This window comes from Mchenga conophoros, linkage group LG11 (assembly GCF_057382185.1).
Source record: "Mchenga conophoros isolate Kocher_MC1m ecotype Shallow Benthic linkage group LG11, M_conophoros_male_GT1.1, whole genome shotgun sequence".
NCBI lineage: Eukaryota > Metazoa > Chordata > Actinopteri > Cichliformes > Cichlidae > Mchenga > Mchenga conophoros.
The window spans coordinates 20942107-20968419 of NC_140536.1; the positions used below are offsets into that span (position 1 = coordinate 20942107).

At 41.9% G+C, this 26313-nt stretch overlaps 1 protein-coding gene across 1 annotated transcript in view; it reads left to right on the forward strand.

The window, feature by feature from the left end:
* The first annotated feature begins 328 nt into the window (after window positions 1-328).
* The window catches only part of myom3 (myomesin 3), a 74721-nt gene continuing 48736 nt past the window's right edge, over window positions 329-26313 (forward strand). The window contains exons 1-8 of the mRNA XM_085291420.1: window positions 329-484; window positions 3165-3291; window positions 10526-10630; window positions 15925-16078; window positions 16438-16595; window positions 19961-20053; window positions 20411-20499; window positions 25963-26007. Of these exons, the coding sequence (XP_085147546.1) occupies window positions 3185-3291; window positions 10526-10630; window positions 15925-16078; window positions 16438-16595; window positions 19961-20053; window positions 20411-20499; window positions 25963-26007 (751 nt within the window). The 5' untranslated portion in view covers window positions 329-484; window positions 3165-3184. The remainder of the gene's footprint in view (window positions 485-3164; window positions 3292-10525; window positions 10631-15924; window positions 16079-16437; window positions 16596-19960; window positions 20054-20410; window positions 20500-25962; window positions 26008-26313) is intronic.

The following is a 26313-nucleotide window of genomic DNA, read 5'->3' on the forward strand; positions in this document are numbered from 1 at the left end:
CAGTTTGTAGTATTACCACAGCCAGTTGTTCTCCTGAGGCCGTTCCAGCTGTTACTTTCAGCTGTTGGGGTTTCATTGTACAGGGAGCTATTGTCTCATCTTTTAGCTGCTTGTACACAAAGATCTTTCTAAATCGATCTGGCAGTGTGTGTGTGTGTGTGTGTGTGTGTGTGTGTGTGTGTGTGTGTACACACACGTTTCAGTATACACAGGGGTGTCATTGGTCTATATTTACCAACTTAAGAATGAGACAGCATTGTGTTGTCGACATACTTGGCAGTGAAGGACACAGAGTTCAGGGTCACCCTGATTACTCAAGAGACATAGAGAGAGTGAGGTACAGTAGATGAAGACAGACAGACAGTCAAAGGCAATAAAGAGAGGTGAAACACTAAGACTGAAAAGCATCTTCAAGGAGTGAGACAGGGAGACAAAAGGAAGTGGAATATATTCGTCCTACAGATCTTTGGCAACAAGAGAAACTGTGAGTGGGATTTCCATTTCCTCAGCCACTAGCTAGATCTAACACAAATAGCAAGCAAGGCTTTTTTTGCTGTTCATCAGTTGCTGAGGAATTAGAGTACCTAATAATACTAAGCCTGAGTAAAATGCATGCACTGTACCTCTACAGTACATTTGCATATAGCAGCTAATTGCTAGTGTTTTTGCTTTGTCAAAAAGGTTTCCCTTCTCTTCTTGTTTCTCTTGAAAATGTTTGCTTGCTTCTTCTGCTAGCTGAACTTCTTAATTGTCTTGTCTTTTGATGGCCTTAGTGGATGTAGCTTTTTAATTACTCTCCTGGGAGACCACAAGTCAAGCTCCTGATGTATTTGTATAATTTCTTTCCCGTCAATGTTTAAAACAGTGAATCATTTACCTTGTTTTGTCTCAGGTTGATAGATTTTTATTATTAACATCAGACCTAGAAAATGAGCTCTCACATTACTCCAGAGACTTTAAAAAAAATTGCACGGTGCATATAAATAGAGCCACTTTGCTTTATCTGCTTTCCCTCCAGGGGCCTGGGGATCCAGGCTTCCCCATGGAGATTGATCAATTCCAATGTGCTAGAGGTTGACCTACTATCCTCTGTGTTCAAACAAACCTCTCCCCTTGGGCAGCAGTGAGACGCATAAAAACTAAAATAAAATAAAATAAAGTAAAGCAGCAAGGGAATCAGCTGACCTGCAAGCATATTAGCCTGTTCCCCAAACCTCTTCCACAATGCAATTGAAGGAGATGAGAAGAAATAACACACTGCGCTTGTTTATATTGCTAACACAGGTGGCTGCTATTGGGAATGGGTGAATGAAGCTATCATTCAGGCACGACCTGATTCTGTTTGTTGGGTGCGTTCTGCACTCACCTCCCCAGAGCAAACACATGATTAATGATGGACAGGGTGTGTGCAACACCATGGCCAACTGAGGCTCAGTTGCTGAAAAAAAGGGGGTGATTCACTATAACACACCATTTCAACATGTCACAACACAGTAGGCTGGACAGTGAACAACACACAAAAAAATTGTAGGTTTTCACTTTTCTTTAGCTTTCTTTTCTATTTTACCAATTTATAGGTTAACCCAATAACTAAAGCTTCAATTTTCAGTTAGAGGCCCAGTAGAAACCCCAGTCGCTGGGGGAAAATGATCATTCCCTGGCCGGTTTGCAAGTGATTTTGGACGTTGCCAATTTGGGTGGAGCACCAAGAAAACCTCTTGCTAGCAGATCTCCATGGTCAACTGCAGTTTGCATAAAAGGTACTAACTTGTCTGCAAGATGTCAGGGCTTCGCAGTGTGGAGAGAAGGAAGAGAGGACCCAAACGTAGGATTTATGAAGGATAAGGACAGTGTTTATTACAAAGGCAGGATGAACGGAATATAACAGACTGAAACTGACTGATTGACTGAATGGCTGGCTGGCTGGCTAACTGAACTGGAAAAACACACATGCAGAATTGTCAGCAGCAATGACAAGACAATGCACTGGAGGAAAGTAAGGACTTAAATGCACAGGAGTGATGATGATGAGAGACAGGTGAGAACACAGCTGAACTGAATCTGACTAATCACACACAGGAAGTGGAACAGAACATAATGGACACAGACCGGGGCAAACGTAAAACATAAAATGTGAAAACTAAACAGTGGCAAAATTCAAAACTGAAAACGCTGGGTCATCGACCCAGGAACCCTGACACAAGAACCTGCAAACTAACCTCAGAGCTGTAGTGAAATTACAAAAAAGTGTGGCCAAAAACAAGAAAATAGAGAACGTTCACCTTCAAAGTAAAAGTTGTGTCACAAAACATTTCAAAAGGCAAACAGTCTTCGTTTCCAGTTTGCATTACAAGGGTAACAACCACTTAGTGAGTAGCTGGTGAATGTCTGCAGACAAGTCAGCGACTTCTTCAGCACAGTTTATCTCTTTGAAAGCAATGTCACCTAGCAACAGTAAAAAACCTCCAGCAACCACTTGCCAGCTGGTTGGGGAATATATGTTTCTCCGTAGCAACCACAGGTTGCTAGACAGTCGCCATTCAGTCTCTAGACCTGTACGACAAGAGCCTATGATAATCAGCAGCTTAATGAAAAAAAAAGTAGTTCCAGCAGTATTTCAAATGTTTTTGTAAAGCTACATATTAAAATGCTTAATCGGTTTTGATGTATTAAATGGATTCTGAACAGTTTCCTTTCCTCTCTGTAGTGTATCATTGACATATTGGATTGAAGCCCCTTTATCGAAATAGTATTGGGTGTTTGATAACCTCTTTTGATTGCTGTAGATTTAGAAATATAATTATTATTATTTTCACCTTGTTCGTTGTTTGTAGTCACTTCAATATAATATCATAAGAGATTTAAGCACTACGACAAATATTCTATATACAATTAAAACTTAGGGCTGATTATTCCCATTATAAATCTATTGCTTTTGAAAAGCTTAAAGCACACAGATAAAGGTGTTTACTGTAAACATATGCATAATCGTGCAACTAATCTGAACTCAATTTCAAACCCAGCTTCAGGTTGCTGATTACTAATACAGATACCCTCATGGCTAAGGCTACAGTGCCTTTAGTGCTCGACTGACTCCTATTGACAATCACATTACCTCCTACACACCTCTGCATGCTCACTCGTAGCTTCCCCTCCACTCCCAGGTGCCGGTTGGGGCGTTACCATGGAAACCAGGATGGTGATGCATCGAGAGCAGGAGGAGCAGTCGTCCCAGATGTCTCACAGCATGCAGCTGTCCTCCCAGATCAAGAAGAGGACCTTCACGTCAAGGTGCAAACAGACACACAGTGATAGCAACATCACTGCATGCCATTTATAATGAATTAATTTGATAATATTTATCTTCATTTTAACAAAATTCGGGAAATGCCACAACCAAAGAGGAACTAAGGTATTATCTTTGACATCAGATCCAATTTATTCTTTTCTGCCAAAGGCTTTCTTTGTTGCCCAAAACCTATAAAAATCTCAACAAGCTACACTAAGTGGCATGTTCCTTCATCTCGCTAATAAACACAGGAACCTCTTTATATCGTGTTATGTGTGGTATGTGTTCTCCGCTTTTCTCTGCAACTATTCTTTCGATTTACTTCAAACTTGGCAGGTGTATTGCTGGGGGCTCACAAAAATGCAGTGTTAAGCTTGAAGTCTGTCAGATCAGAACTTCTGATAATTTTGCTGGAAATCGCTTTCTGTTACACTTCTAAAACAACTAGTTGCCTAGGGTGTTTAGGGAACATCGACACCTCGTCCCCCAAGGAAAAAAAAAAATCTGAAACAACGGCTCTCACCAAAACAGGTCTGTTTCTGGTGATTATTTGACTGTTCAGTAACTGTTTCTTTTAGCATTGCTCTGTGCATAATTTCATATGATTTATTTTCCATTTTTATTACTTAAATAGAAAATACAGGCTTAGTGAGGTCAAAACATTATAATCAAGAGTTGGTTTTGTCTTTTCATGGGGTTTGCTAACAGCACAGATAAGGAGGAATAATCTTTTACCCTTTCATTTAAAAACCACTACTTATCAATATAATGAACTAAACGCACTCAAACATGTGGCCTTTACATGGATTTACTGTCATCAGTGATCAATAAGTACTGCATACACATGAAATTCACTTCATTAGATGCATCTGTTCAACTGATTATTATTGCAAATATCATATGGACGCAACTCGCTGGATTTAGGCCTGGAAACATGGTCAAGACCTGGTGAAAGTCAAACAAAAGATTATAATGTGGAAGAAAGATGATGTAAGTAACTCTGAATGTGGCGTGATTGTTGATGCCAGAAAGGCTGATCTGAGTATTGGTAAATGGCCTGTATTTGTATAGCGCTTTACTTAGTCCCTAAGGACTCCAAAGTGCTTTACACTACATTCAGTCATTCACCCATTCACACATCATACTGGTGATGGCAAGCTACATTGTAGTCACAGCTGCCCTGGGGTGCACTGACAGAGGCGAGGCTGCTAGACACTGGCGCCACCGGGCCCTCTGACCACCACCAGTAGGTAACGAGTGAAGTGTTTTGCCCAAGGACGTAATGACCGGGACTGTCCGAGCCGGGGCTCGAACGGGCAGCCTTCCGATTACAAGACGAACTGCCAACTCTTGAGCTATGATCGTCCCATTTTAGATTTTAGAAACTGCTGATCTACTTGGGATGTTCCCACACAACCATCTCTACAGTTTGCAGTGAACGATTTAAAAAAGAGGAAATATTCAGGGTGGGGTTGGTTGCAGAGGTGTTTTTGTACACATTGTTTAAATACTAAACAATGTGTTAGTGTTTACCACAGTTATCTCTTTATAACCACAGTGTACATTTTTGGATGGCTGCTTAGAGCAGGATAAGATGCCACGTCACAAAGCCCAGACCATCTCAAACCGGTTTCTTGATCATGACAATGAGCTCACTGTGCTCAAATGGCCTCCGCAGTCATCAGATCTCAATCCAGTAGAGCAGCTTTGGTGTGACGCTATCATGTCAAGCCAAATCTCAGAGGAATGTTTCCGGTACCTTGTTCACTCTATGACACAAAGACCGAAAGCAGTTATGAAGGCCAGCACTAGCTACTTTACAGTACTTTTGTTTACTATACAGGATCTAAGTTAAACTCCTCTTAACTCTGGGACACCTCAGAGTCTAAAAAGTGGCTTAAAAGAAGCTCCGTAATCACTCTCACAGTAACAGCTTGAGGGAATACAAAAACAGAAAACTGATAAGCATAATGTTTGTGTTGTCATATCATGAAGACTTCTGTTCAAACTCAAATTTCACAAGCAAAACTCTAGAAATAACTAGTTCTGTTTTACTTTATGTGCAGTATTGTTTATTGCACGTTTATTTTTAAATGAAAGAGACAATTTAAACAAAAAGTACAATAGAAAATTCACTGCACTATAATAGGAAAGTGCAGCTTGAGGCTTTAAAATTGATGAAGCAAACTGATTAATATTTGAAAAAGGTGGAACTGTCTCGCACCATACGCAGCTTTCTGTATAGTATTAAAAAGAAATAAACAGGATATAGGATTAACAGATTGAGCAACTTGTTAAGATGAGGACTCCTTGCAGCTTTACTGATAACAGAGGACATCCGTATGCATCTTTGTTATAAAACAAATGTATCCTTTATGTAAATTTCATTTTTAGTACTGATTCACTACATGGTTCAATGACACATTCAATCAAAAAACGACCTCAACACATGCACACAAGCAAACAGTTTTATATTTCAGTCTTTTCTACCAGAAGTCCCTTTGACATTGTACTACAGCCGGTTTTAAAGGCTAAAGTTAAACATAAACTCTTGATCATATGATAAGCAGACAACAGCGGGATGAGCTAACGGATAAATTAAGACACCTGTGTGTACAGATGCATCAGTTCAGCTACTTTGTGGTTAGCATGAAAATTACCTGAAGCAGGAAATGAATAGCTTTCAGTTAACCTGCTACACAAACATCTAAAAACAATCTCAAGGTCCAAGGCTGACTTTCAGTCTAACCCATGAACACCCAGTCCATCATATTTGATAAATATAGTTTTATTTTTGAGACGTCTACAACTATGTGATTTTTTTCTCCTGAAAAACCTAAAAACCATTTTAAAGCAAATTCAAGACGTAGCAAATATGATACAAATGAAAGCTATATATGGAAATGAACATTTTATAAATAAAATTGTCAGTGGTTTATTAAACTCTAAAGTTTCAAAAAAATTAAATTAAAAGGTTAAAGTTTAACCGACTATAAACTGTCATGTGTAATGATTAGATTGCAAGTCTGGTTCATTGTTATTTGCCTCATTTTAATTTTCTCAAAAGGTTTTTTTTATAACTTTTTTTGTTTCTTTTCATTTGGCTGCCCACACTCACATGCAGCAGGCCTATCCATTTACACTATGGCAGAACACAAATGAAAGCAGGCACACAGGTACAAGTCAACATATACTCATACTCTCAAGCCAAATTTGCCTTCATTTTCATGCACCCCTCTTGCTGTAGTGAGTTATTAAATTAGGCTAACCTGTGGGTCTACAATCTCCATTGCAGAATAAAGGGAACTGGCCAATTTTTCTCCTCGGGGAAGTTGAAAATAAGCAATTATTCCATCTAGCTTAGTTCAGCTGAACTTAGAGGTCATGTCTCCTTTTGTTTAAAAGAAGAAGCATGAGAGGGAGCAGGTGCATTGGTGAAATTTATACTTAGAACATGCTCGTGGGAGCACACTCAAATTTATCTTCATGTTAGATTGAGCAAAGTGGCCTCTGGGTAGGTTTAGCCAACACCAGAGAAGGGAACGGTTTTCTCTACAGTGGTTTCATTTTTTGTATTTGTAGAATAGCACAAAACAGTCTTTGTACAGTATGTTGACATGCATGAAACAGCGATAACAGAACGTCCAGTTCCATCAAGTTTCCCTCTTTTTTATTTCCTCCTTCCAGTTACACCAAGTTAATATTTTGAGGAAGCCCACTGTTTGTAAACACAAACGAACAACCACTCTCTTTCAACCAACAGCAGTGGCATGACATTTTTGGCCTGCATGGATTACTGCATGCATTTGGAAGTTCCTGTTTATATGTGCCCTCATGTATACATATATCTATACACACACACACACACACACACACATATATATATATGTATGTACTACCCAGCCACACACAACATTATTCAGTGGTACACACATTCAATGGGAGCCCAAACAATAGAAAGAAAATACAATTATAGGAAAGCAAAAGCAGAAGTTGTTCTCTCAGCACCGTGAAATGGGGAAATTTCCCAGATTACAAACAAAAGAAAAAGAGAAGTCACGTCAATTTGCATTGCCATTTGTAAGATGACTTGTTGAAAGCAATGCTTGAGGCTAGATGTTAACAGCAACGGTCGGGGTTTGTGTGACGCAGGTGGATAAAAATACAGTTCTGGCATCACATTTGAGATTTTGAGATTTTTATTTATTACAGTGGGACTCTGTGGTAAAGTAACGTACACTACTTCACAGGAAGAATAAGAGCAGCAGCTTTTTAATTAACAGGAATCCAAAAAAGCTAATGCATATTCCTAAAAACAAAAAGAAAAGGTTTTCATTACATAAGAAAAACAAGGGAAGCCTTCGCACTTATAAAATAGCCTCTCACTGAGGTTGCAATTATTCTAAAAGAGTAAGCCTCGTCTTCAGATAAGGAAAAAACTCAAATTTGTGCTTCTCGTGTTACAAATGTGCTATTCAGTTTCACAACTGCAACAACAACAAAAGCCTCTTTCCTTCCATGGTGGTGCACATACTGTGGATAACGTCGACTCAGTTTTATGTTGGAAATTCAGACAGAGTTTGTGGTGCAGTGTAGGCTCAGAAATGTACATATCTGCATAATTGGGCAAAAGTCTTTTCTTTACTAGAAAAACGGGAAGTAGGTGCAGCGGTTTACTGAAACATGGAAAACATAAAAGGCAAAAACAGAGTTTTTACAGTGATGTGCGGGAAAATCACTATTTGTTATGAACACCTTCTTTCGTCGACACAGCCTGAACTCTTGCAATGCTTTCTTGTAACTTCTTTCTCGAAGTCTGTAGGTGTAGTTCTCCATGGATCTTGGTGGATGCTTCAACGCTACATTTTGGATTTTGACTAACTTTTGTTCCATTCTCTTGCAAGATGACCCCACCCTGTTTCAATAATGTTGAGGTTCAGGAAGGCCAATTTCTCAGGTCCTGTTTTGATTGGGGTTTTTATTTTTCTTATTTTTTAAGGACACTACCTTCAGATGCTGGTCATCTACCGTAGATAGGTTTTTCAGGCCTACCGCTTTTTCTTTTGTCCTCCACATATTCAGGTTCCTCAATTTTTACAGACATACTGCACAGGCTGCTGAGATCTGTTAAGTCAGCGGTCCCCAACCCCCGGGCCTCGGACTGGTACCGGTCCGCGAGTCGTTTGGTACCGGGCCGCGAGAGTTGAGGCTCAGGTGTGAAATGTATGGTTTTCAGGGTTTTTATCGGTTTTCAGCGTTAGTTTGTTATCGTTTTTATCGTTTACTCGGTTTTCCTGGGTCTTTTCACGTGTGTTAGGAATAAATCTTCTTTTTTTCTGTACCGGTACTAGTTTTATTTTGTTGTATTTATCCGCGACACCTTAAAGGCCGGTCCGTGAAAATATTGTCGGGCATAAACCGGTCCGTGGTGCAAAAAAGGTTGGGGACTGCTGTGTTAAGTCATCAGCTAATAGACAAAAATACTATTTTATCTGTAAAATTAGGTTATTTTTTGGGATATTTTATAGAGTCAACTAAAGAATTTGGAAACAAGTTAGGCTAGGTAATGATGATCGGTTTTGTCTAAAGACACGATTTGAAATTGGCTTAAAATTTGCTACGTTGTCTGTTATATAGAGACAGCTAAAAGGAGTGAAACAAAAATGAGTGAAAAGCATCCAGTGTCTAAAGAAGGCTTTTGAAAAAATGTAAGAAAGACTAAGGACTTATTGTAAAAGACCGTGTTAGAAAAAAATATATATAAATAATTCTTGAAAGCAAAATATAAACAAATGGGGGGGTTGGTGGAGTAGTATATGATGAAGCGATAACTAGGCGGTAACTAGGAGAAGTGTTGGCAGTGCATCAATATTTACACTCTCCTGTATGTGACCAGTGACTGCAGTTTATGTTTAGTTCATCTGGTATATTCCCCCTCACTAAATGTAGCTCAAACAGCCAAACCATCACCTGAATCAAACATACTGTAGAGCCTGAAGTTTTACTCTTCACTATAGTGGCCAGTAAAACTTTCAAATGGCTGTGACCGTGTCTTAAACAATCCAATAAACTCGCCTATACATTTGCATGAGCTTAACGTCACCAACCGCAGTTCCTCTTGATGACAAACACAATAATAACATGTGTTTGTACACCAGTGAGGAAAAGGGGAACACTGACAGAGCAGAAGCAGCAGCTGAGTGCAGTTATGACATTTCTCACACTCGAGGAGAAAAGAGGTCGCATGCTGCTCTGCTCGAATGGCTATATTAGGGTTTTCAAACCCCACATGGGATGAAGCTAGTTGAATAATCGCATAAAGCACAAGGCTACAATTCTGCAAACACTGCACATTTTACTGCCCACAGACAAGAACCTGAAGACACGACTGTTTCAGCCCTACCACTGTGTTTAATATCCTGTTTTTAGCTCGTATCCCATTGCCACAGGGTCATAGCTAAAATTAAAATATGTTTTAACAAAGCAGTATTTTGTATTTCCCATTTAAAATAGTAACGAATCCAATTTAGCAGCTTGCACAGTAATACTACTGACAACACAGGAGTAGTATAAACTGAATAGTGACAAACATGCTACACCATCCTATGAACCACGCTTTGGGTTTACCCCAGAGCTGCAGAGTGACAGAGGGTATATTAGTGTGACAAACATTACAGAGGATGTGTTTCAAAGAAGTTCTGCCTGTGATGGATTTATTTTCTTTGCAATTTCCTTTGTCTTGTTTGATTTTTGGTTTGCCATTGTTTACTTCGCTACATCTTCACAACAGGAACCAGAAAAGATGCATAAAAGTTGTTTTCTTAACTGAGATAAGAGTTGCCTGCTTTAAAGTGAATCCCTGGAGCGCCTGAATAAATGAACCCTCATGTACTTTGTATTTGCCTACATTAACCGAAGCACTCTCTGATGCACGGCCTCCTGTGCTTCTCAGCTAGAGGATATTAGAGGCAGTGCTGCTTTCTAGTGGCAGAGGAGAATAATGGCCTGATGAACAACAGATTGGATATTGTGTCATAATCCGTGACAAAGTTAATAGGCGTGCTAATATCCTTCTATCAGCAGAATAGATAACTGTGAAGGATGACAAGGGAAGATATCTATTTTGTAATCTGTCACCTTTGTGTGTCGTTTGATGATTTGCGCATGTTAATCATGCTTTGTTTTATTTATTTTATTTTATTTTTTTTGTCCTCCACAACACTTTGGATGTCACAGCGATGAGGAGGCCTCCTATTCAGGTGTCTTTCCTATCATACCCGGTGATGTCATGTCAGTCAAAGAGGTCCTCGACATGGACAACTTCCCTCGGCACAGAACATGGTGAGGCACAAAACAGCTCACAGATCATCTTCATACAGATGTAATTTGTTGAAAAATACTTTTACATTTAAATTATGTTTTAATTTAAATTTGAAATCCTTGCATTTACATTTTAATAATTGTGGATGAACTACTAGACAAGAATGTCTTTATTGAAACGTGTTAATTCTAGTGTCGTAAATATTCAATACTTCCATAAGACGAGTCAAGCTCAGTGAAATGTGTCCTGGGAATTTCAATGGATATCTATCAACAAATGCATATCACCTTGCAGGACGATGCAGTCAATTCATCCTCTTTAAAAAAAAAAAAAACAATAACATCCTTGAGGTTCAAAAATGGGACTCAAAAGCATAGAAAGTGAGAGCAACCACATGATCCTTTAAATAGTCCTAGTAGCAGAGGCTCACAAAAACCAGAAGCCTGCATCTGCAAGTCTTGATGCGGGGATTTCTAACGCAGGATGAATCTTCAGTGCATGAAAAAAAGGGCAGCAACCATGGACGAGTCTCTTCACACTGTCAACAAGGCTCCACTTTTTTTTTTTTCCTGAGGACTTCCTTCCTGGATGATCTGTTTATGTCATAAAACCCCTGCCTCTCCGTCACTATCATGCTCTCTCTCCAGTTTATTTGAGGAAGAAGAGTGGGTCAACTTCCACTGACGCTTTGCCCTGCGAGCTAATACAGCACAAGAGCTTTTCTGTCAATAGAGAATCTCAGTAAACAACGGAAATCAGGGTTTTTTCCCTCGTTCTCGTCAGTCTATAAAAGGCCAGCTGGGTCCCTTCATTTGCTGGCTGATGTCATGGACCAAATAAGCAATAACTATTCAACTGCAGTCATGCAGAAGAAGGATATTAGATATGTTTGTATTTTTGTGGTTATAGATAGAAGCAGGGGAGTCTCACATCCTGTGGAGGGATGTAGAGCACAAAGCACTGTTTTATTTGTTAGTCCATAAAACTCTTTTGTTTTTGCTATTTAATTATAATAAATATTTGTTTCCCCATTTATTTAATGTTCATGAAACCCTTCATCACACAAATGCATGAAACTGTAACCAGGATCAAGACTGATGGGATACCACTGATAAACATCAACTACCGCCACGCTCAAATGACAGCTAATCTAAGATAGGAGTCAGCCGATACTGATGATTGTCTGATAAACTCAAGCTATCGAACATCTTCATTTTTGACTCTGGTTCATTTACAGAGAGTGGGGCAGTGGTTAGCCTTATAGCAAGAAAGCCCTTGGCTTGAATGTGATGGCCTGTGTAGTTTACATGTTCTGCTGTGCCTGCACGAGTACTCCTGGGGGCCCTTGACTTCCTCTCATAGTCCAAACACATGGGTGCTGAGTTAAATAGTGATTATAAGTTGACCACAGGTATGAAAGTGAGGGCAAATGGCCGACTGTTTCTCCGCGCTAGCTCTCCAATAAAATGATGACCTACCCAGTTACTCACTTAACTACCTATGTAGTTAACATCTACAGACTACTGCAGATTAAACCTACTAGTTTGGTTTTTAATTTAAAAGATATTGAATTTTTTTAATCACTTTATGACTCTGAGTATAAGGACTTTGCAAACAGTCTGTGAAAGTAAAGAAACATAAATAAATAAAAAAGGTCTTTTTTTCCACTTATAGAACATATACCACCTACATAGTGCTCTCCTGTCTGGTGCAGTCAGGTCCATTGATAACAGCCTATCTTTGCAGCATCTTTGCAGCAGACGGTTTGGTTTTCAAACAAGTGAAGAGTGAAGGCAGTCTGCCAAAAGGAGCATGAGGTTTTAAAGAAAAAAGGCCTCCATGTGCTCAAGAGGGAATTATAAAACTGGTTTGTGGGTCAATTTGAAAGACATGTTGGTTAATTGTGTTGGACTTCATATACGAAGCAAAAGAATAAATATTCTGGTACTCAAGCTGGACTTTTTTTTTTTTTTTGCCAGAACACATGGTCTTTAACTTAGTAAGTGAATCAGAATATAAGAGGATTTTGCTGATGACATGTATGAACTCTTTTTCTTTCTAAGTGTCTTACGGTCATGTTGCCAGGACAGGATTACTGCTCGGCTGTCATATCTAAAAGTAATCCCAGAATAGAGAGGTTTAGGTCACAGAGAACACACGCTGAGGGATTGTTGCCTCTAGTGACTTGATTTGCTTTTCTAAAATCCCTCTTCTGCTCTAGGGGCACCTTGTCCTGTCTGGGTCACGTAGTGTCTGTGTTGCAAGTCAATAGCACTTTCAAATTTAAAGGCTTAGCAGCAGCCAGTTTCCTGTTCTCCAGTCTATCCACAACCTGATTACACTCTTGTGTCAAAAAGGATTTGACATCGCTAGTGTAGACTTCATCATAAGTGCTAAAAATAAAAGATATTTCCTTCTTCAGGCCATGAAAGGAAGCTCTGGCTGGCAAGTGGCCGAAAAAAGTAAATAGACAGATGAACAGAGGTCACAACGAGTATTAAAGTAGCAGATTAGAAATAGTAGAAGACAGTTGCCAAGTAGCAAGAGTGAAAAGAGGGGAAGTCATCGAGGGTGAAATCACACCCTCTTGAAAGACAAAACACAACTGAAAGTAATGAGCCTCAGCTGCAATGATGTAGTCCTGCCAACTTAGCATCTCATTATGTCCCCTCTTCCATATCACCACGACAACCCTCCTATCTCATCAACCAGTGACTATCCATCCACAAACATGCTCAGCTAATGCCGCAGTTTTGTGTCACCTTCAGATTTTAAGACCCAAACCCTACCGCGCAAATTTGCAAGGTCGACTCCCTCTGAAGTGCATCTTGAAACTTCCTTTCTCCTCAGATGTGCTCAGATGAACACAGTGTAGTTGGATAGTTTAGGATGGAGGCTGGAAAAAGCTGAAGATGACTGACCTCTACGGGCCAAAAACGAAACGATGGAAGGATGAAGCTGAAAGCTCTTGAGAACTGGCACACTATTTCCAGACCTCTGCTTTAGCGTTTGCAAGATGGGGGAGCTTAACATTCGATTTGATTTGTGCGGAAACAAATGTGCTAGATCATTCTGTGCTGGCAACTACATGTTCCTATCAGATTCACGTAATGGTCTCTCCAGTATCTTCCCCACATAGGTAAGAAATAAATTATGCAGCTGACTCATGCATGCCCAGTTTGTCTTGGCAAGAACGTTTTTCCTTTTCTTTGCAGAGACAGGAAAGGTTTTGGAGAAATAATAAACCCATAAACCTCTTCATGCCCACTGACTCGATGTGATCCAGTGGTTCATTCCACTCTAGGCTTAAATCTGAACCCACAGAGATTAAAAGCACCAACACACTTTGCTAAACAAGCCGGTGGCAAAAAATACTAAAAACTGTGCTCGTGTGAATATTTAAGAGTCTTTCTCTCTGCTGTGGCAAATAATTAAGCCCTGGGGTCTGTCAGTCAAAAAATGCTTCAAGATGCACATCCTCTCTACCATGATGAGAGAGGAGTATTCATAATAACTATAATTACATGATAGCATGTTTCAGTATGTATATATCTATTCAAATGGATTAACTGGATGTACAGAGGAGATGTATACATATTCATACCGTCAATATGTCATGCAAACGTGCATGGGCTACCAGTAAGGCTTCATTAATTTTTTAAGAGGTGTCTGGTTTGTTTAACAGCTTACAAGGAGATCAGAGCACAGGTTCAAGAGCTGAGAGCTGGTGGGGATTAACTTTGTAACTTCACAAACACTTAGATTAACACAAAAGAAGAGACTAATCAAAAGCAAGCCTTGATCCTCTTCTGCTAGTAACGCAAGTTTTCCTACTTAGTGTGTCACCTTTTTGCCCTGAAAAAAAACAAAAAAAACCCAAAACATTAAATTTGCTTCTTCTGACTGAATATACTATCACAACTGCCTTGCATCTCCATGACAACCAGCCCGATGAAAGGCAAGTCAAGGATGTGACGCGGCCGACGACACAGTGTCGCTTTGAACTGTCCACACCTGAAGGATTCCTGAAGAGGTGTTCCTCAGGGTAGAAGCGTTGCATCGTTTTTACAGTGATGTGAATCAGCAGTGGCAGCCGGGCTTGATGTACAACTCATAAATACCGACGCCTCAAAGCCTTTGAACGTGTGCGAGAAGCGTGCTATATGAAATGACAGAAAGCTACAAATTGAGCAGTGAACTAATGACCTCATCAAGGAGCGTTTGAGAAGACAATCTGACGAATATCATAAAACTAGCATTTGACTGTAAATGAAGTGGGACACACTGAAATTGTATTATGGCCCTCTTAAAGTGAAAAAGAAACGCTATTTGGATTCTCTCAAAAGGTAAAGCCATCTATTGCAAAACATGTTTAAAATTTTACCTGCAATTCACGTTTCTGCTGTTACCTCTGATGAATGCTAGGTGTTTTTTTAACATGCTACTCACACCAACAGCACAAACACCTTTGGGAGGTCCAGTTCAGTGAATCTAATTAATGTAGGTGAAGCTTAGCAGACAGGCACCAGCTACATCTCCCTGTGTCAGCATAACTATCGGTCACAGTGCACAAGCCTCAACAGCATCCAAAAGAGAGCTGTAAAAAAAAGTATGTAGCTAACAACTTTGGAGCTTTAATGAGAGAAAATTGTTTTTGAAAATTCACTTTTTAAGCAGAATGATCTAAATCATCCTTGGTAAGGACAACCCAGACAGAAAACTCTGTCCACTGCAGTCGAAGTTTGCCTTGGGATTAATTACCCCAGCCTGGAGAGAGAAACACCTACAGAAACTACAGTAATATTAGACCTAAATCTGTTGATCTATTGGATGATTCGAGTTAGTGAGACAACCAAAATGGCAATCTGGCACCTCCTAGTGCAGGGGTGGGCCATTAATTTCCCCAAGAGGCCACACAAGCGACTTGGACTGTTGTGGACTACATCAAGAGGCCACATTAGCATAACTGGTACTCCAAACCAGTCCCAGTGACCCTTTGAGAAAATTAATTGCTCACTACTGTCCTACTGAATGCCCAAACAAGGACACAAGTAGAGTTAATGTAGGCAATAAAGTAAAAAAACAAAGATTTAAAAAAAAAAACCCATCTGGGACCTAGCATGGCATATATAACACATCAAAGCCTGCAGAGGTTATAAAGAAGCTACTGCAGGATGGAGCAATGTAGTAGTAGTGTTGTTTCTTTTCAACAACATTTACAATACTATACTCGGGACAAATCATCCAACATTATGAAACAGCAAATAAATAACCACCAAACAAATTTAAATTACTTCATGGTTTACACCAACAGGGAAATCCTAAAAGAAACCATGGCTGCTGATGAAGAGTATGAGAGAGAGCAGTGGACAATGTTTGGGAATGAGGCGGAGAGGGTGGAAATCGATGTGATCAGGAACCAGCAGTTGTTACGCACTCGTGTTAACAAGATAGCTCTTCGCAAACAGGTACAGTCAAGTATTTGTCTTAAGAATCCCATTATTTTATTCATCAAAAGACTACAAAACTGTTTAGATATTAGCATTTCTGGAGAAAAAGTGCCACAGTTTGTCCACCTTAAATAAATACCGCTTTTCTGATTGGTAGATAACAACCAGAATATTTTTCAGAAAGGTTCCCTCTTGATTACTGTTCCTAATTTTAATATATAATTTTCCATCCTTCCTTGGTCCTCCCGCTTGTTTTAATGACAGCCAAAGCACAGAGACTTGCTATATTTAAAAAATACAGTGTGTTTATCTACAATAAATATTTATAGACATGTTTTCCTTCCATGGATAAATTCACCACTCTGTCTGTACCTCAGGCAGAAATGAAGGCATCTGCCCACATGAGGTACCTGGAGCAACTGAGTCAGAAGGCCCCAGACTTTCCAATCCCTCTGAGGGCTCACACTGTCTGGGAAGGCATGAGTGTGAAACTCTCCTGCACTGTCCAGGGCTGTCCAACCCCAAAGGTGACATGGTGAGTACCCTCATCTCTTTCTACTACTGCATTCTTTATGCTAAAAATGTGCAGTTTCCCCACAAAAATCACAGGACCATGGGCAAAGTTGCATCCTGTGGTGTTAACCTATGATGTCACTTGTCTAGTTTTGTAGATATGCTGTAGAAATGTCTACACTCTCTTGAATATAATACAACCAGATGTGCCTTGCCTTGTGGAGCTGTAAGGGCCAAAAACTACAACTGAAAAATCCAGGAGCATCGCTCTTCCTACAAAATCATGACCAACTTAAGAAAAATAAATACCAATATAAAAATAACAAACCACAAAACTTGTTCTAAGCATTTTAGTTGAGAAACTACTTTTTTATACTGTTAACATTATAAATGAACAGTAAGTAAGTTTAATTGCCATAAAACTTGTTCTAATGGCCAGCAAGATGCGACTACTTGGGTTTAAATGAAGAAGCCAGATTGTTTAAAAGTCTGAGGAAAACAGCCCTTTAGCTTTCTTGATGTGTGAACTCGACATTTTGCTGCTGAATTCAGAGACACTGTCACTGATTTCAAATTTCACTGAACGCATCATGATGCTTATTTAATAAATTACGGTTCCCATTACAGTCACTGAGGAGGAAAAAGCAGGGTATGCTTTACGGTGGGTCGACCCTGTAATTGACTACTCTGTGAGCATGCAGTATCCTTCAACTTGGAAAATCCACCCTTTTTAGAAACAGACACACATCACATACATAGCTGGTCTCTGTCTATAACACAAGGTGCAATATCCTGGGGAAATGGGTTCCTATCCTCTGGTCTAGCCATACATATCGATATCTGCATTTGTTCCAGCTGATAAATGAACATTTTAAAAGTAAAGAAGAAACAGGAGAAACATTCGTCAGCATAGCTGGTTCACCATTGAACACTCTGAAACTTCCAGCACAGCAGCTAGAGGACATAAAGAGGAATCCACAATTTGTTATTGTAAAATGTGTATATTTTGAACTGCATTGTCATGTTATCTCATAAATAACTACATATAATAAATATAAGGAATAAGGAAGTCTGTTTATGCTTTAGGTGTTTATGTGTCACGTGTGTTTATGTTATTCACAGCAAATTTTCATGCTGTGAATCATAGTCTAAGGAGCTTGGAAAGAAAAGCGTCTGGACTTCTTTAAGTTGCTTGAAGACGTTTCACCTCTTATCCGAGAAGCTTCTTCAGTTCTAAGGTCAAATGGTGGAGAGTCCCAGATTTAAACCCAGTGGGAGTTTCCCCCCCAAAGAGGGACAAAGGACCCCCTGATGATCCTCTACCTAATCACATGAGCCAAGGTGTGAAAACGGGTGTGGGTCACAATCAGCCAGAGTTTCGGGTGAGTTCATTGTGAAACCTAGCCCCACCCTATCATGTGATTTCCTGAGGTCAGATGGCCCAGGATGTGAGTGGGCGTTAAGGCGTCTGGGACGGGATCTCAAAACTGGATTATAGATGGCAGAGAGTTGGTGTCGTAAACCACCGCCTCTGTTCAAAGATGGTCGCTCACAGTGGACATAGATGGCTTCTTTCACTCCTCTTTCAAACCATCTGTCCTCTCTGTCCAAAATGTGAACATTGGTAGTGACCTTTGTCCTTTAGATGCAGATGGACTGCTGAGTCTTGTCCTGTGGAGGTGGCTCTTCTATGTTGTGCCATGCGCTTGTGAAGAGGCTGTTTGGTCTCTCCAATGTAGAAGTCTGGGCATTCCTTGCTGCACTGTACAGCATACACCACATTGTTAAGTTTGTGTTTAAGAGTTTTGTCTTTCGGGTGAACCAGTTTTTGTCTGAGTGTGTTGCTGGGTCTGAAGTACACTAGGTTTAAATCTGGGACTCTCCACCATTTGACCTTAGAACTGAAGAAGCTTCTCGGATGAGAGGTGAAATGTCTTCAAGCAACTTAAAGAAGTCCAGACGCTTTTCTTTCCAAGCTCCTTAGACTACAATGACCTGGATGACTGAGAACCTTCACAGACACATGCTGTGAATCCTTTTTATACATTTATTTTTTATTTAGGTAATAGTAGTTTTCTCAATGAAATATTGATGATTGGTGGCCTAAGGAACAATTGGATTGCCTGAGATCTTGCTCTGCAGGAAAGCAGGAAAAAGACTGTCATCATAGCAGACTTTGAAATCTACTAAAAAACAATTTTTAAGTGACAGGTTTGTTTGTTTTTTGAGCACTTAAAAAACAAAAATCATAAAAAAAGTTTAATGGCACAGCTGACCTAACATCACTAAGTGGAAGGGGAATTTTATTCTGGTATGTTAAACCATTTGTATTTTGGGGTTTGATTGAATCATAGGCATGTAAAAAGGAAAACATGAGACTGAGAATACTGTATATTGTAGACCAGGCACCTGTTACAGCCCACCCATGGCTGTTTTCCTCCATGCCAGTCCCCCTGTGACTGCTTCTTTAACTGTCCAAAAGTTTCTATTCAATCTGACATGGGGTCATCGGCATAATTGTGTCCCTTTAATTTCATTTCTCGCTTGGATAGAGTAAGTTAGAGCAGAATAAACTGTTTGCAGAGTTGTACCTTTTGGGGAGAAACTGTGTGTTATATAATCAGAGTTGAAATAATCAGTCTATCAACACACACAAAAACAAACAGGTTTAGAAAATTACTTCTTAAGTCATTTATCAAGCTAGCAAGCATTCTGGTTTTAGTCTCTTGAGTTTGATGATTTGTTGCTTTCTATATTTTATATCCATGCTAACTGAATATCCTTGGTTATTGGGAAGTCAGAGCAAAAACAGAAAGATGAATCTTCTATGAATAAAACAGTCCTTAGTGGCAGCACTACATTGCATCATTATTTAATATGTAATTGATCCAAAATAAACAAAAGGTTACATTAAAAGTCCAAAACTTACTTGCAAAAAACCAAAAAGACCAAGAGCCATGACATTGCTGTCCAGAACCCTGAGCTGAATATTGCACGCAGTATTAATATGAAATAATCTGTGTTAATTCAGGCAATGTGCCAAACTGTCGACTTTGATACCTGAGCTGCTGTGAGACTAGCTGATGAAAAGACTGCGTATGCTTAGTATTCATGAGCTATGAGATCCACACAACCTGTGGCTCATGAGTTTCACTACCCCATATGGGACCCATCAAGCCCAATGAGCTGCCCTCAACAATGCCCAGCACAAGACAGAATAACAGATCAAAGACCCCCTGTAGTCGTCAGACATTCAGCCAAACTAACAATTGATTATGAAAGCTGTGCATGAGTAATTAGTAGGCAGGAGCATAAACCACCCAAGTACAGCCTGTTGTTCATTTACTCTGATATTCAAAAAACAAAAATTATGTACTTTTTCGGCAGGTACAAGGATGGTGAGCCACTGATAATATCTGACCGACCATGGAATTACAGTCTTCAACAAAAATTTGGTCTCAACACACTGGAGATCAGAAGGTGGGTCACTAGCTCAAATCTCTAATTAAGTCTGGAAAACTGGAATGAATGTGATGGAAGTGTGCAAGATAGGGCACGCAGCAGATTACTTGACCTTGCCACTGACAAATTAGGAATGGAATAAGAAACTGAAGCTACTTGTAGGTAAGATAAGGAAATTAAATGGTGGTGTTATGAGATAAAACGTGCCGGTTCAATTAAGAAGTACATGTGCGTGCTGTGTTGCAGGTTTTTTCTATTACCCAAATCCAGCACATGAAAAGAGGTCACAGCTTTTTCAACATCTCTTGTGGCTTGAAATTCACCCACTTTCAACTCTCACTCACAAACAGATGACATTCTATATCTTCTACAAAGGTGCTCTCCTGATGATGCTGGCGAGTACAAAGTGGTAGCCAAGAGTCTCCTGGGTGAAGCTGTGACCTTTGGAACGCTCGTGGTGAACTGTGAGTGGTTTCTTGTTTCATCTCAAGTCAGCTTTGCTCAAAAACCAGTAGCAAAGATGGAATACAGTACAATTGCCCCCAAAACACTGAAGAGTCTAGTTTCAGTCAGGCTGGCAATGAGACACTGACACAGTAAATTATTTGACTTAGTTTGAACATTTTTCAAACCTGGTTTACACAACTTTTACCTCTTTTGTTGTTAGTTTATCTTTTCCCATTTTCAAATAAAACCTGAGTTCTGGCTTCCTGAGTGCAATTCCTTCGAGATCATACATCGGAAGCATGAAAAAATGAACTGTGTGTCATGGTCCTGGGTCGTTGACCCAGCGTTTTGTGTTTTGTGACTATTTCCCTCTGTTCTAGTTATTCTGTGTCCTCCCCCCTTGTGTCCGGTTCGGGTTCTAGATTTCCTGTTTTACTTTGTAGGTCTGTGTCTCGTTATGCCCATTAAGTTCCAGCTGTGTCCCCTCCTGTGTGCCATTTCCTCATTACCTGGTGTGTGTATTTATAGTTGGTGTCTGCCTGTGCTCCTCGTCGGCTCGTCTGCACTCATCCGTGTATTTCTGCGTATCTCTGCATTCATCTGTGTTTCTTGGTATCCTGGTCCTTGGTCTGCGTCTCTCTGCTCCGCTCTCCGTTTTGTAAGATTTCAGGTTTGCTCTTTAGTTTCTCCCAGTTTAGGTTTGTCATTACTCATGCTTCATTGCCTGTTTTTGCCACTGCCACCGTGTAAATAAACTTCACTCGTATCATCAGTTTGCTGCATTTTGGGTCCTCCTTTTCCTCCACTCCACACGGCTCGCTCCGCCAGCCGTGACAGTACGAGCCGACCAAACATGGACCCAGCGGCATCCGCACCTCCCGAGGAGCTTCGGGAGGAACTAATTGACTCTGTTTCCAGGTTGGTTAACCTATGGCTCGAGCATGAGGGGGAAGAGTGTCTCCGCGCTGTAGAAGCCAGGCTACAGCAGCTCATCTCTGCTCACTCCTGGCTGCTGGACTCTCTTCACCCGCTCGCACAGGACTTCATCCTTAACGAACTTCACCTCCACCCTCCAGCCGCTACCGCTTCCCAACCCAGCCCGCCGGTGAAGATTTTGCCCGGCCCGCCGGAGGTTTTGCCCGGCCCGCCGGAGGTTTTGCCCGGCCCGCCGGAGGTTTTGCCCGGCCCGCCGGAGGTTTTGCCCGGGAGGAAGCGACGATCGCGCCGTCGGCGCGTCGCCCCACAGCCGGAGGTTGGGACTTCGGAACTGCCGGCTGTGGTGAGTGGAAAAGACACTCCGTCTGTTTCGCCAGCTCGCATGACTGTTTATTCCGGGGCTGTGTTTGTTGAGCCAGCTGCCCAGCCGGTAGCTCGGTTAGCTGCCCTGCAGCCGCTACCTCAGTTAGCCACTCAATCTCCACCTCCATTACAGTCACAGCCAGACCTATTAGACACCTTGTTACAATCCGTGGCTCAGTCAATAGCTCAGTTGGCAAGAGACTCATCAGCGTTATTACCAGCTCAGCCACCATCTTCACCAGCTCCGCCTGTACTACAAGTCCAGTCCATCCAACCGGAAAAGCACTGTTTTTCACCTGTTCATGTCAAGCAGAGAGACACACCACATAACGCAGTAGTCAGTCCGCAACAGCTGGCCAGCCCAGAGACTGTGACGCACTCCAGGGCCTCCCCAGAGGCTGGGTCCCAGCCCCCGGCCGACTCTGGACCCCTGGAGGTTAAGAAGCCAGCTGAGGACTGCATCCGGCTGTCGCTGCCTGAGCTGAGTCGATGCTCTGTGCAGCTGCAGTCTGCTTTGTGTTTGCCAGAGGCCCGTGCGCCTGCTGGTTCTGTTCTGTGCCTGCCAGAGGCCCGTGCGCCTGCTGGTTCTGTTCTGTGCCTGCCAGAGGCCCGTGCGCCTGCTGGTTCTGACCTGTGTGTTCCAGGGGCCCCGGTGCCCACTGGTCCAGAGACAGTTTTCGCTGGGGGGCCCGAGGAGCCCGTCCAGCCTCCTGTCTCGCCTGCTGGGGGGCCCGAGGAGCCCGTCCAGCCTCCTGTCTCGCCTGCTGGGGGGCCCGAGGAGCCCGTCCAGCCTCAAGACCCATCATCGCCACCAGCTGCAGCCTCTGTGTCTCCATCCTCGCCAGCTGCGGCCTCTGTGTCTTCACCCACGCCGTCGCCTGGTCCAGCCACTACTTCACCCACGCCTGGCCCGGCTTCTGCTTCACCCACGCCTGGCCCGGCTTCTGCTTCACCCACGCCTGGCCCGGCCTCTGCTTCACCCTCGCCTGGCCCGGCTTCAGCATCCTCATCAGCTGCCTCGTCTGGTCCAGCCTCTGCTTCGGTCTCGTCTGGTGCTGCGACGGCCACGCCACCTTCGGGTCCCAAACTGCCGCCTCGACATCGGCGGTCATCTGCCAGGCCGCTGGTGGAGCGTCATCGTCAACATGGACGACCTCCTAGACGCCGCCGTTGCCGTCCGCACGGTCGGCCTCCAGACTTCTGTCATCGCCGCCGTTGCTGTCCGCACGGTCGGCCGCCTGAACGGTTTCTCTGTTGCCGCCGCTGCCGTGTGCACGGGCGGCCCCCTGAACTGCCTCCACTCCGCCACCGCTGCCTTCCGCTCGGTCGGCTTATGGATCTGCGTCGCCGACGTGGCCGGCCTCAGAAGATAAACTGTCCTGGACTTCTGAGCTGTGAGCCTCTGGGCCGGCCTCCTGAACTGTGTTTTGTCCTGGTACTCCAGCATGTGTGTTTTTGTTTTGGACAATTCCCTCGGTCCGCTGGAGCTTGTTTTGTTCGGTGTTGGTCCCTCCGTCCTGGGCCCCCGCCGCCCGCCCTGGGTTGGTCGTCTGTTTTTGTTTTGGGCTGTCTGGAGCCAGCCCTTGGAGGGGGGGTACTGTCATGGTCCTGGGTCGTTGACCCAGCGTTTTGTGTTTTGTGACTATTTCCCTCTGTTCTAGTTATTCTGTGTCCTCCCCCCTTGTGTCCGGTTCGGGTTCTAGATTTCCTGTTTTACTTTGTAGGTCTGTGTCTCGTTATGCCCATTAAGTTCCAGCTGTGTCCCCTCCTGTGTGCCATTTCCTCATTACCTGGTGTGTGTATTTATAGTTGGTGTCTGCCTGTGCTCCTCGTCGGCTCGTCTGCACTCATCCGTGTATTTCTGCGTATCTCTGCATTCATCTGTGTTTCTTGGTATCCTGGTCCTTGGTCTGCGTCTCTCTGCTCCGCTCTCCGTTTTGTAAGATTTCAGGTTTGCTCTTTAGTTTCTCCCAGTTTAGGTTTGTCATTACTCATGCTTCATTGCCTGTTTTTGCCACTGCCACCGTGTAAATAAACTTCACTCGTATCATCAGTTTGCTGCATTTTGGGTCCTCCTTTTCCTCCACTCCACACGGCTCGCTCCGCCAGCCGTGACAACTTTAGATCTCACACTTCTAACATTTTCAAACTTCCTTATTTTCCCCATAAACATACTTTTCATACACTCAGTGGAAAAGTTTAACCCTCTTTGCTTTAATTATTTAACACAGATTCAACAAGATGCCAGAAATGGTCCAGATTGACCTGATGGCATATGCAATTGTTGCAGATTTGTCAGCTGCAAATCAACGATGCAAATCTCTCTTTCCACCACATCCCAATCTCTACCGGATTGAGATTTAGTGACTGTGGAGGCCAACAGTTAACTCGCAGTTATGTTCAAGAAACTAGTTTGAGATGATCTGAGTTTTGCGACATTATGTGTTAATCTGCTGAAAGCAGTCATCAGATGATGGCTACATGTGGTCATGTTGAGTTGGACACAATGCTCAGGTAGGCTGTGGTGTTTAAACAACGCTCAGCTACTACTAAAGAGTCTAAAGTGTGCCAAGAAAATATCCCCCACAGCATCACACCTCTATCCCCAGCTAGAAACACTGATGTAAGGCAGGATGGATTCATGCCTTCACCTTTTATGCCAAATTCTGTCCCTAACATCTGAATGTTGTCTACACATAACAGACAAGTTACCAAAGAACCGATTTTAAATTCAATTTTTAAGCTAGTTCCTCGAGTTAGATACAGTATTTTGGCACCTACAAGGTGATTCAGAAAGAGGTATTAGCTGAAAACGTCTCACCGTGGTATGCAGGATACCCTTAAAAACATTGGGGAAACTGGAGAAGTGTGGTCAAAGCATAAGAAGAACACCACCTAAAACATCTTAAAAAATATTTACTGCAAAAAAACAAAAACAAAACCATAACCTGAAAGAAATATTCTTATAAAGGATTAATTATGAAACCACGATGCACGAGTCAAGACCACTGACATCAGCCATGCAAGGAAATCCTAGCACTTTAAGAACATCTTAAGTTTGCACAAACAGCCTGTAGAAACAAGTGTCTCAACTGCAGCCTGTCCAACTGTCAGCCATGCACCTCTTAGTTTGACAAGTAGAATAAAAGTAGTAAGTGAAACTGAGTTTTTTAAATAATTTTTTACCTTGTTTAACTTTAACTTTATTTTCAGATTAAAGAAGCCCCGCCCCTGACATCCCAGGTGGTTTGGCTAGCCACTGAGAAACTAGAGAAGAAGACGATATTGTGTTTAACTAAAATAAAGTTCAAACGTTAAATTTAACCAGCACCTCAAGCTTCCATGAATATTTACTTAAACCTCCTTTTACATTGCACCAAGAATGTAGCGCTGGGTTTTTCCTTACAGGCATGTTTTTCTTCATTAGTCCATTTACAGCTAACATAAGTGCATATTTTGAAATCCTGCTATGACAAATAAAGCATTTCATTTATTTTTTATTTTTTTGCTTTATGTTGTTGCACAGATGATCATTAAGGTGCCCAGGGTGCAGATGCTATGCTAGCTAAATTTGACCAAATGTTTGTATCTCCATCCTCCTAATGCCTCAGGTCTCCATGGTGCGGTTTTCTATCCTCATTATCTGAGTCTCTATGTAAATTTGGTGTTTGTAAGAGAACCAGCATCAACGGAAATGATCAGAAAAACAGGTCCCGTTGCAGTGCTCATGCATAATAAATTAAAATGAGACAGTGGGTGTAGCAGTGACTAATAACATCTACAGTGAGCTATACTGCCTCGCAGCAGTGTTACAGAAACTATTTATTTTTTTATTTATTTTTTATTACCTTGACCTACCTGCCCTTTTATGAAAAGGCTTCACTTCCTGAATGCTCAGCTCACTTTAATGACTTTGAGACACTTCAAGGCTTCTTCTACATTTCACAGGTATTCTTCAGGCTTTAACACAGCCTTAGGTTAAAGGGAATATTAGATGTGACTTGCATAAATGTGGCATTGCCAGGTTTGATTCGCCTTCTGCTTTATCTTTTCTTGCTTTCTTTCTTTTTTTTAAACATGTTTCTTCTTCAGTCTCACAGTATCATTCACTGCTTTTCTCTCTGTTTTTGACCCTGCCTGCCACTCTCCAATCTGTCCTGCTCTGCCGCCCTGCGATTCAGCATATCAAGGAGCCGTGGCTGGTTCAGAGCGCTTGCAGACCTCCGGTAAGTTTCACACCAGTGCCTAATGAAAAGTGTCCCCTTTCATTTTCTCTGCCACCCTTTGAAGTTCCTCCCTCCATCAGTAAACGAGGGCAGGCTGAGTGACTTTGAAGACTGACACAACGTTTGGCTCTGCTGTGCATGTGGCACCTCTTAAAGAAAGACATGGGAGGAATGAAAGGGAGCTGCACACTGATGCTGTTTGGATATCACGGGAATTTATGTTTCTGTGTGGGTGTTCATAGATGTACAGGCATAAGTAAGACTATTTGTGGGGTAGTTACTGAAGGGATAAAATGACTTGCTTCC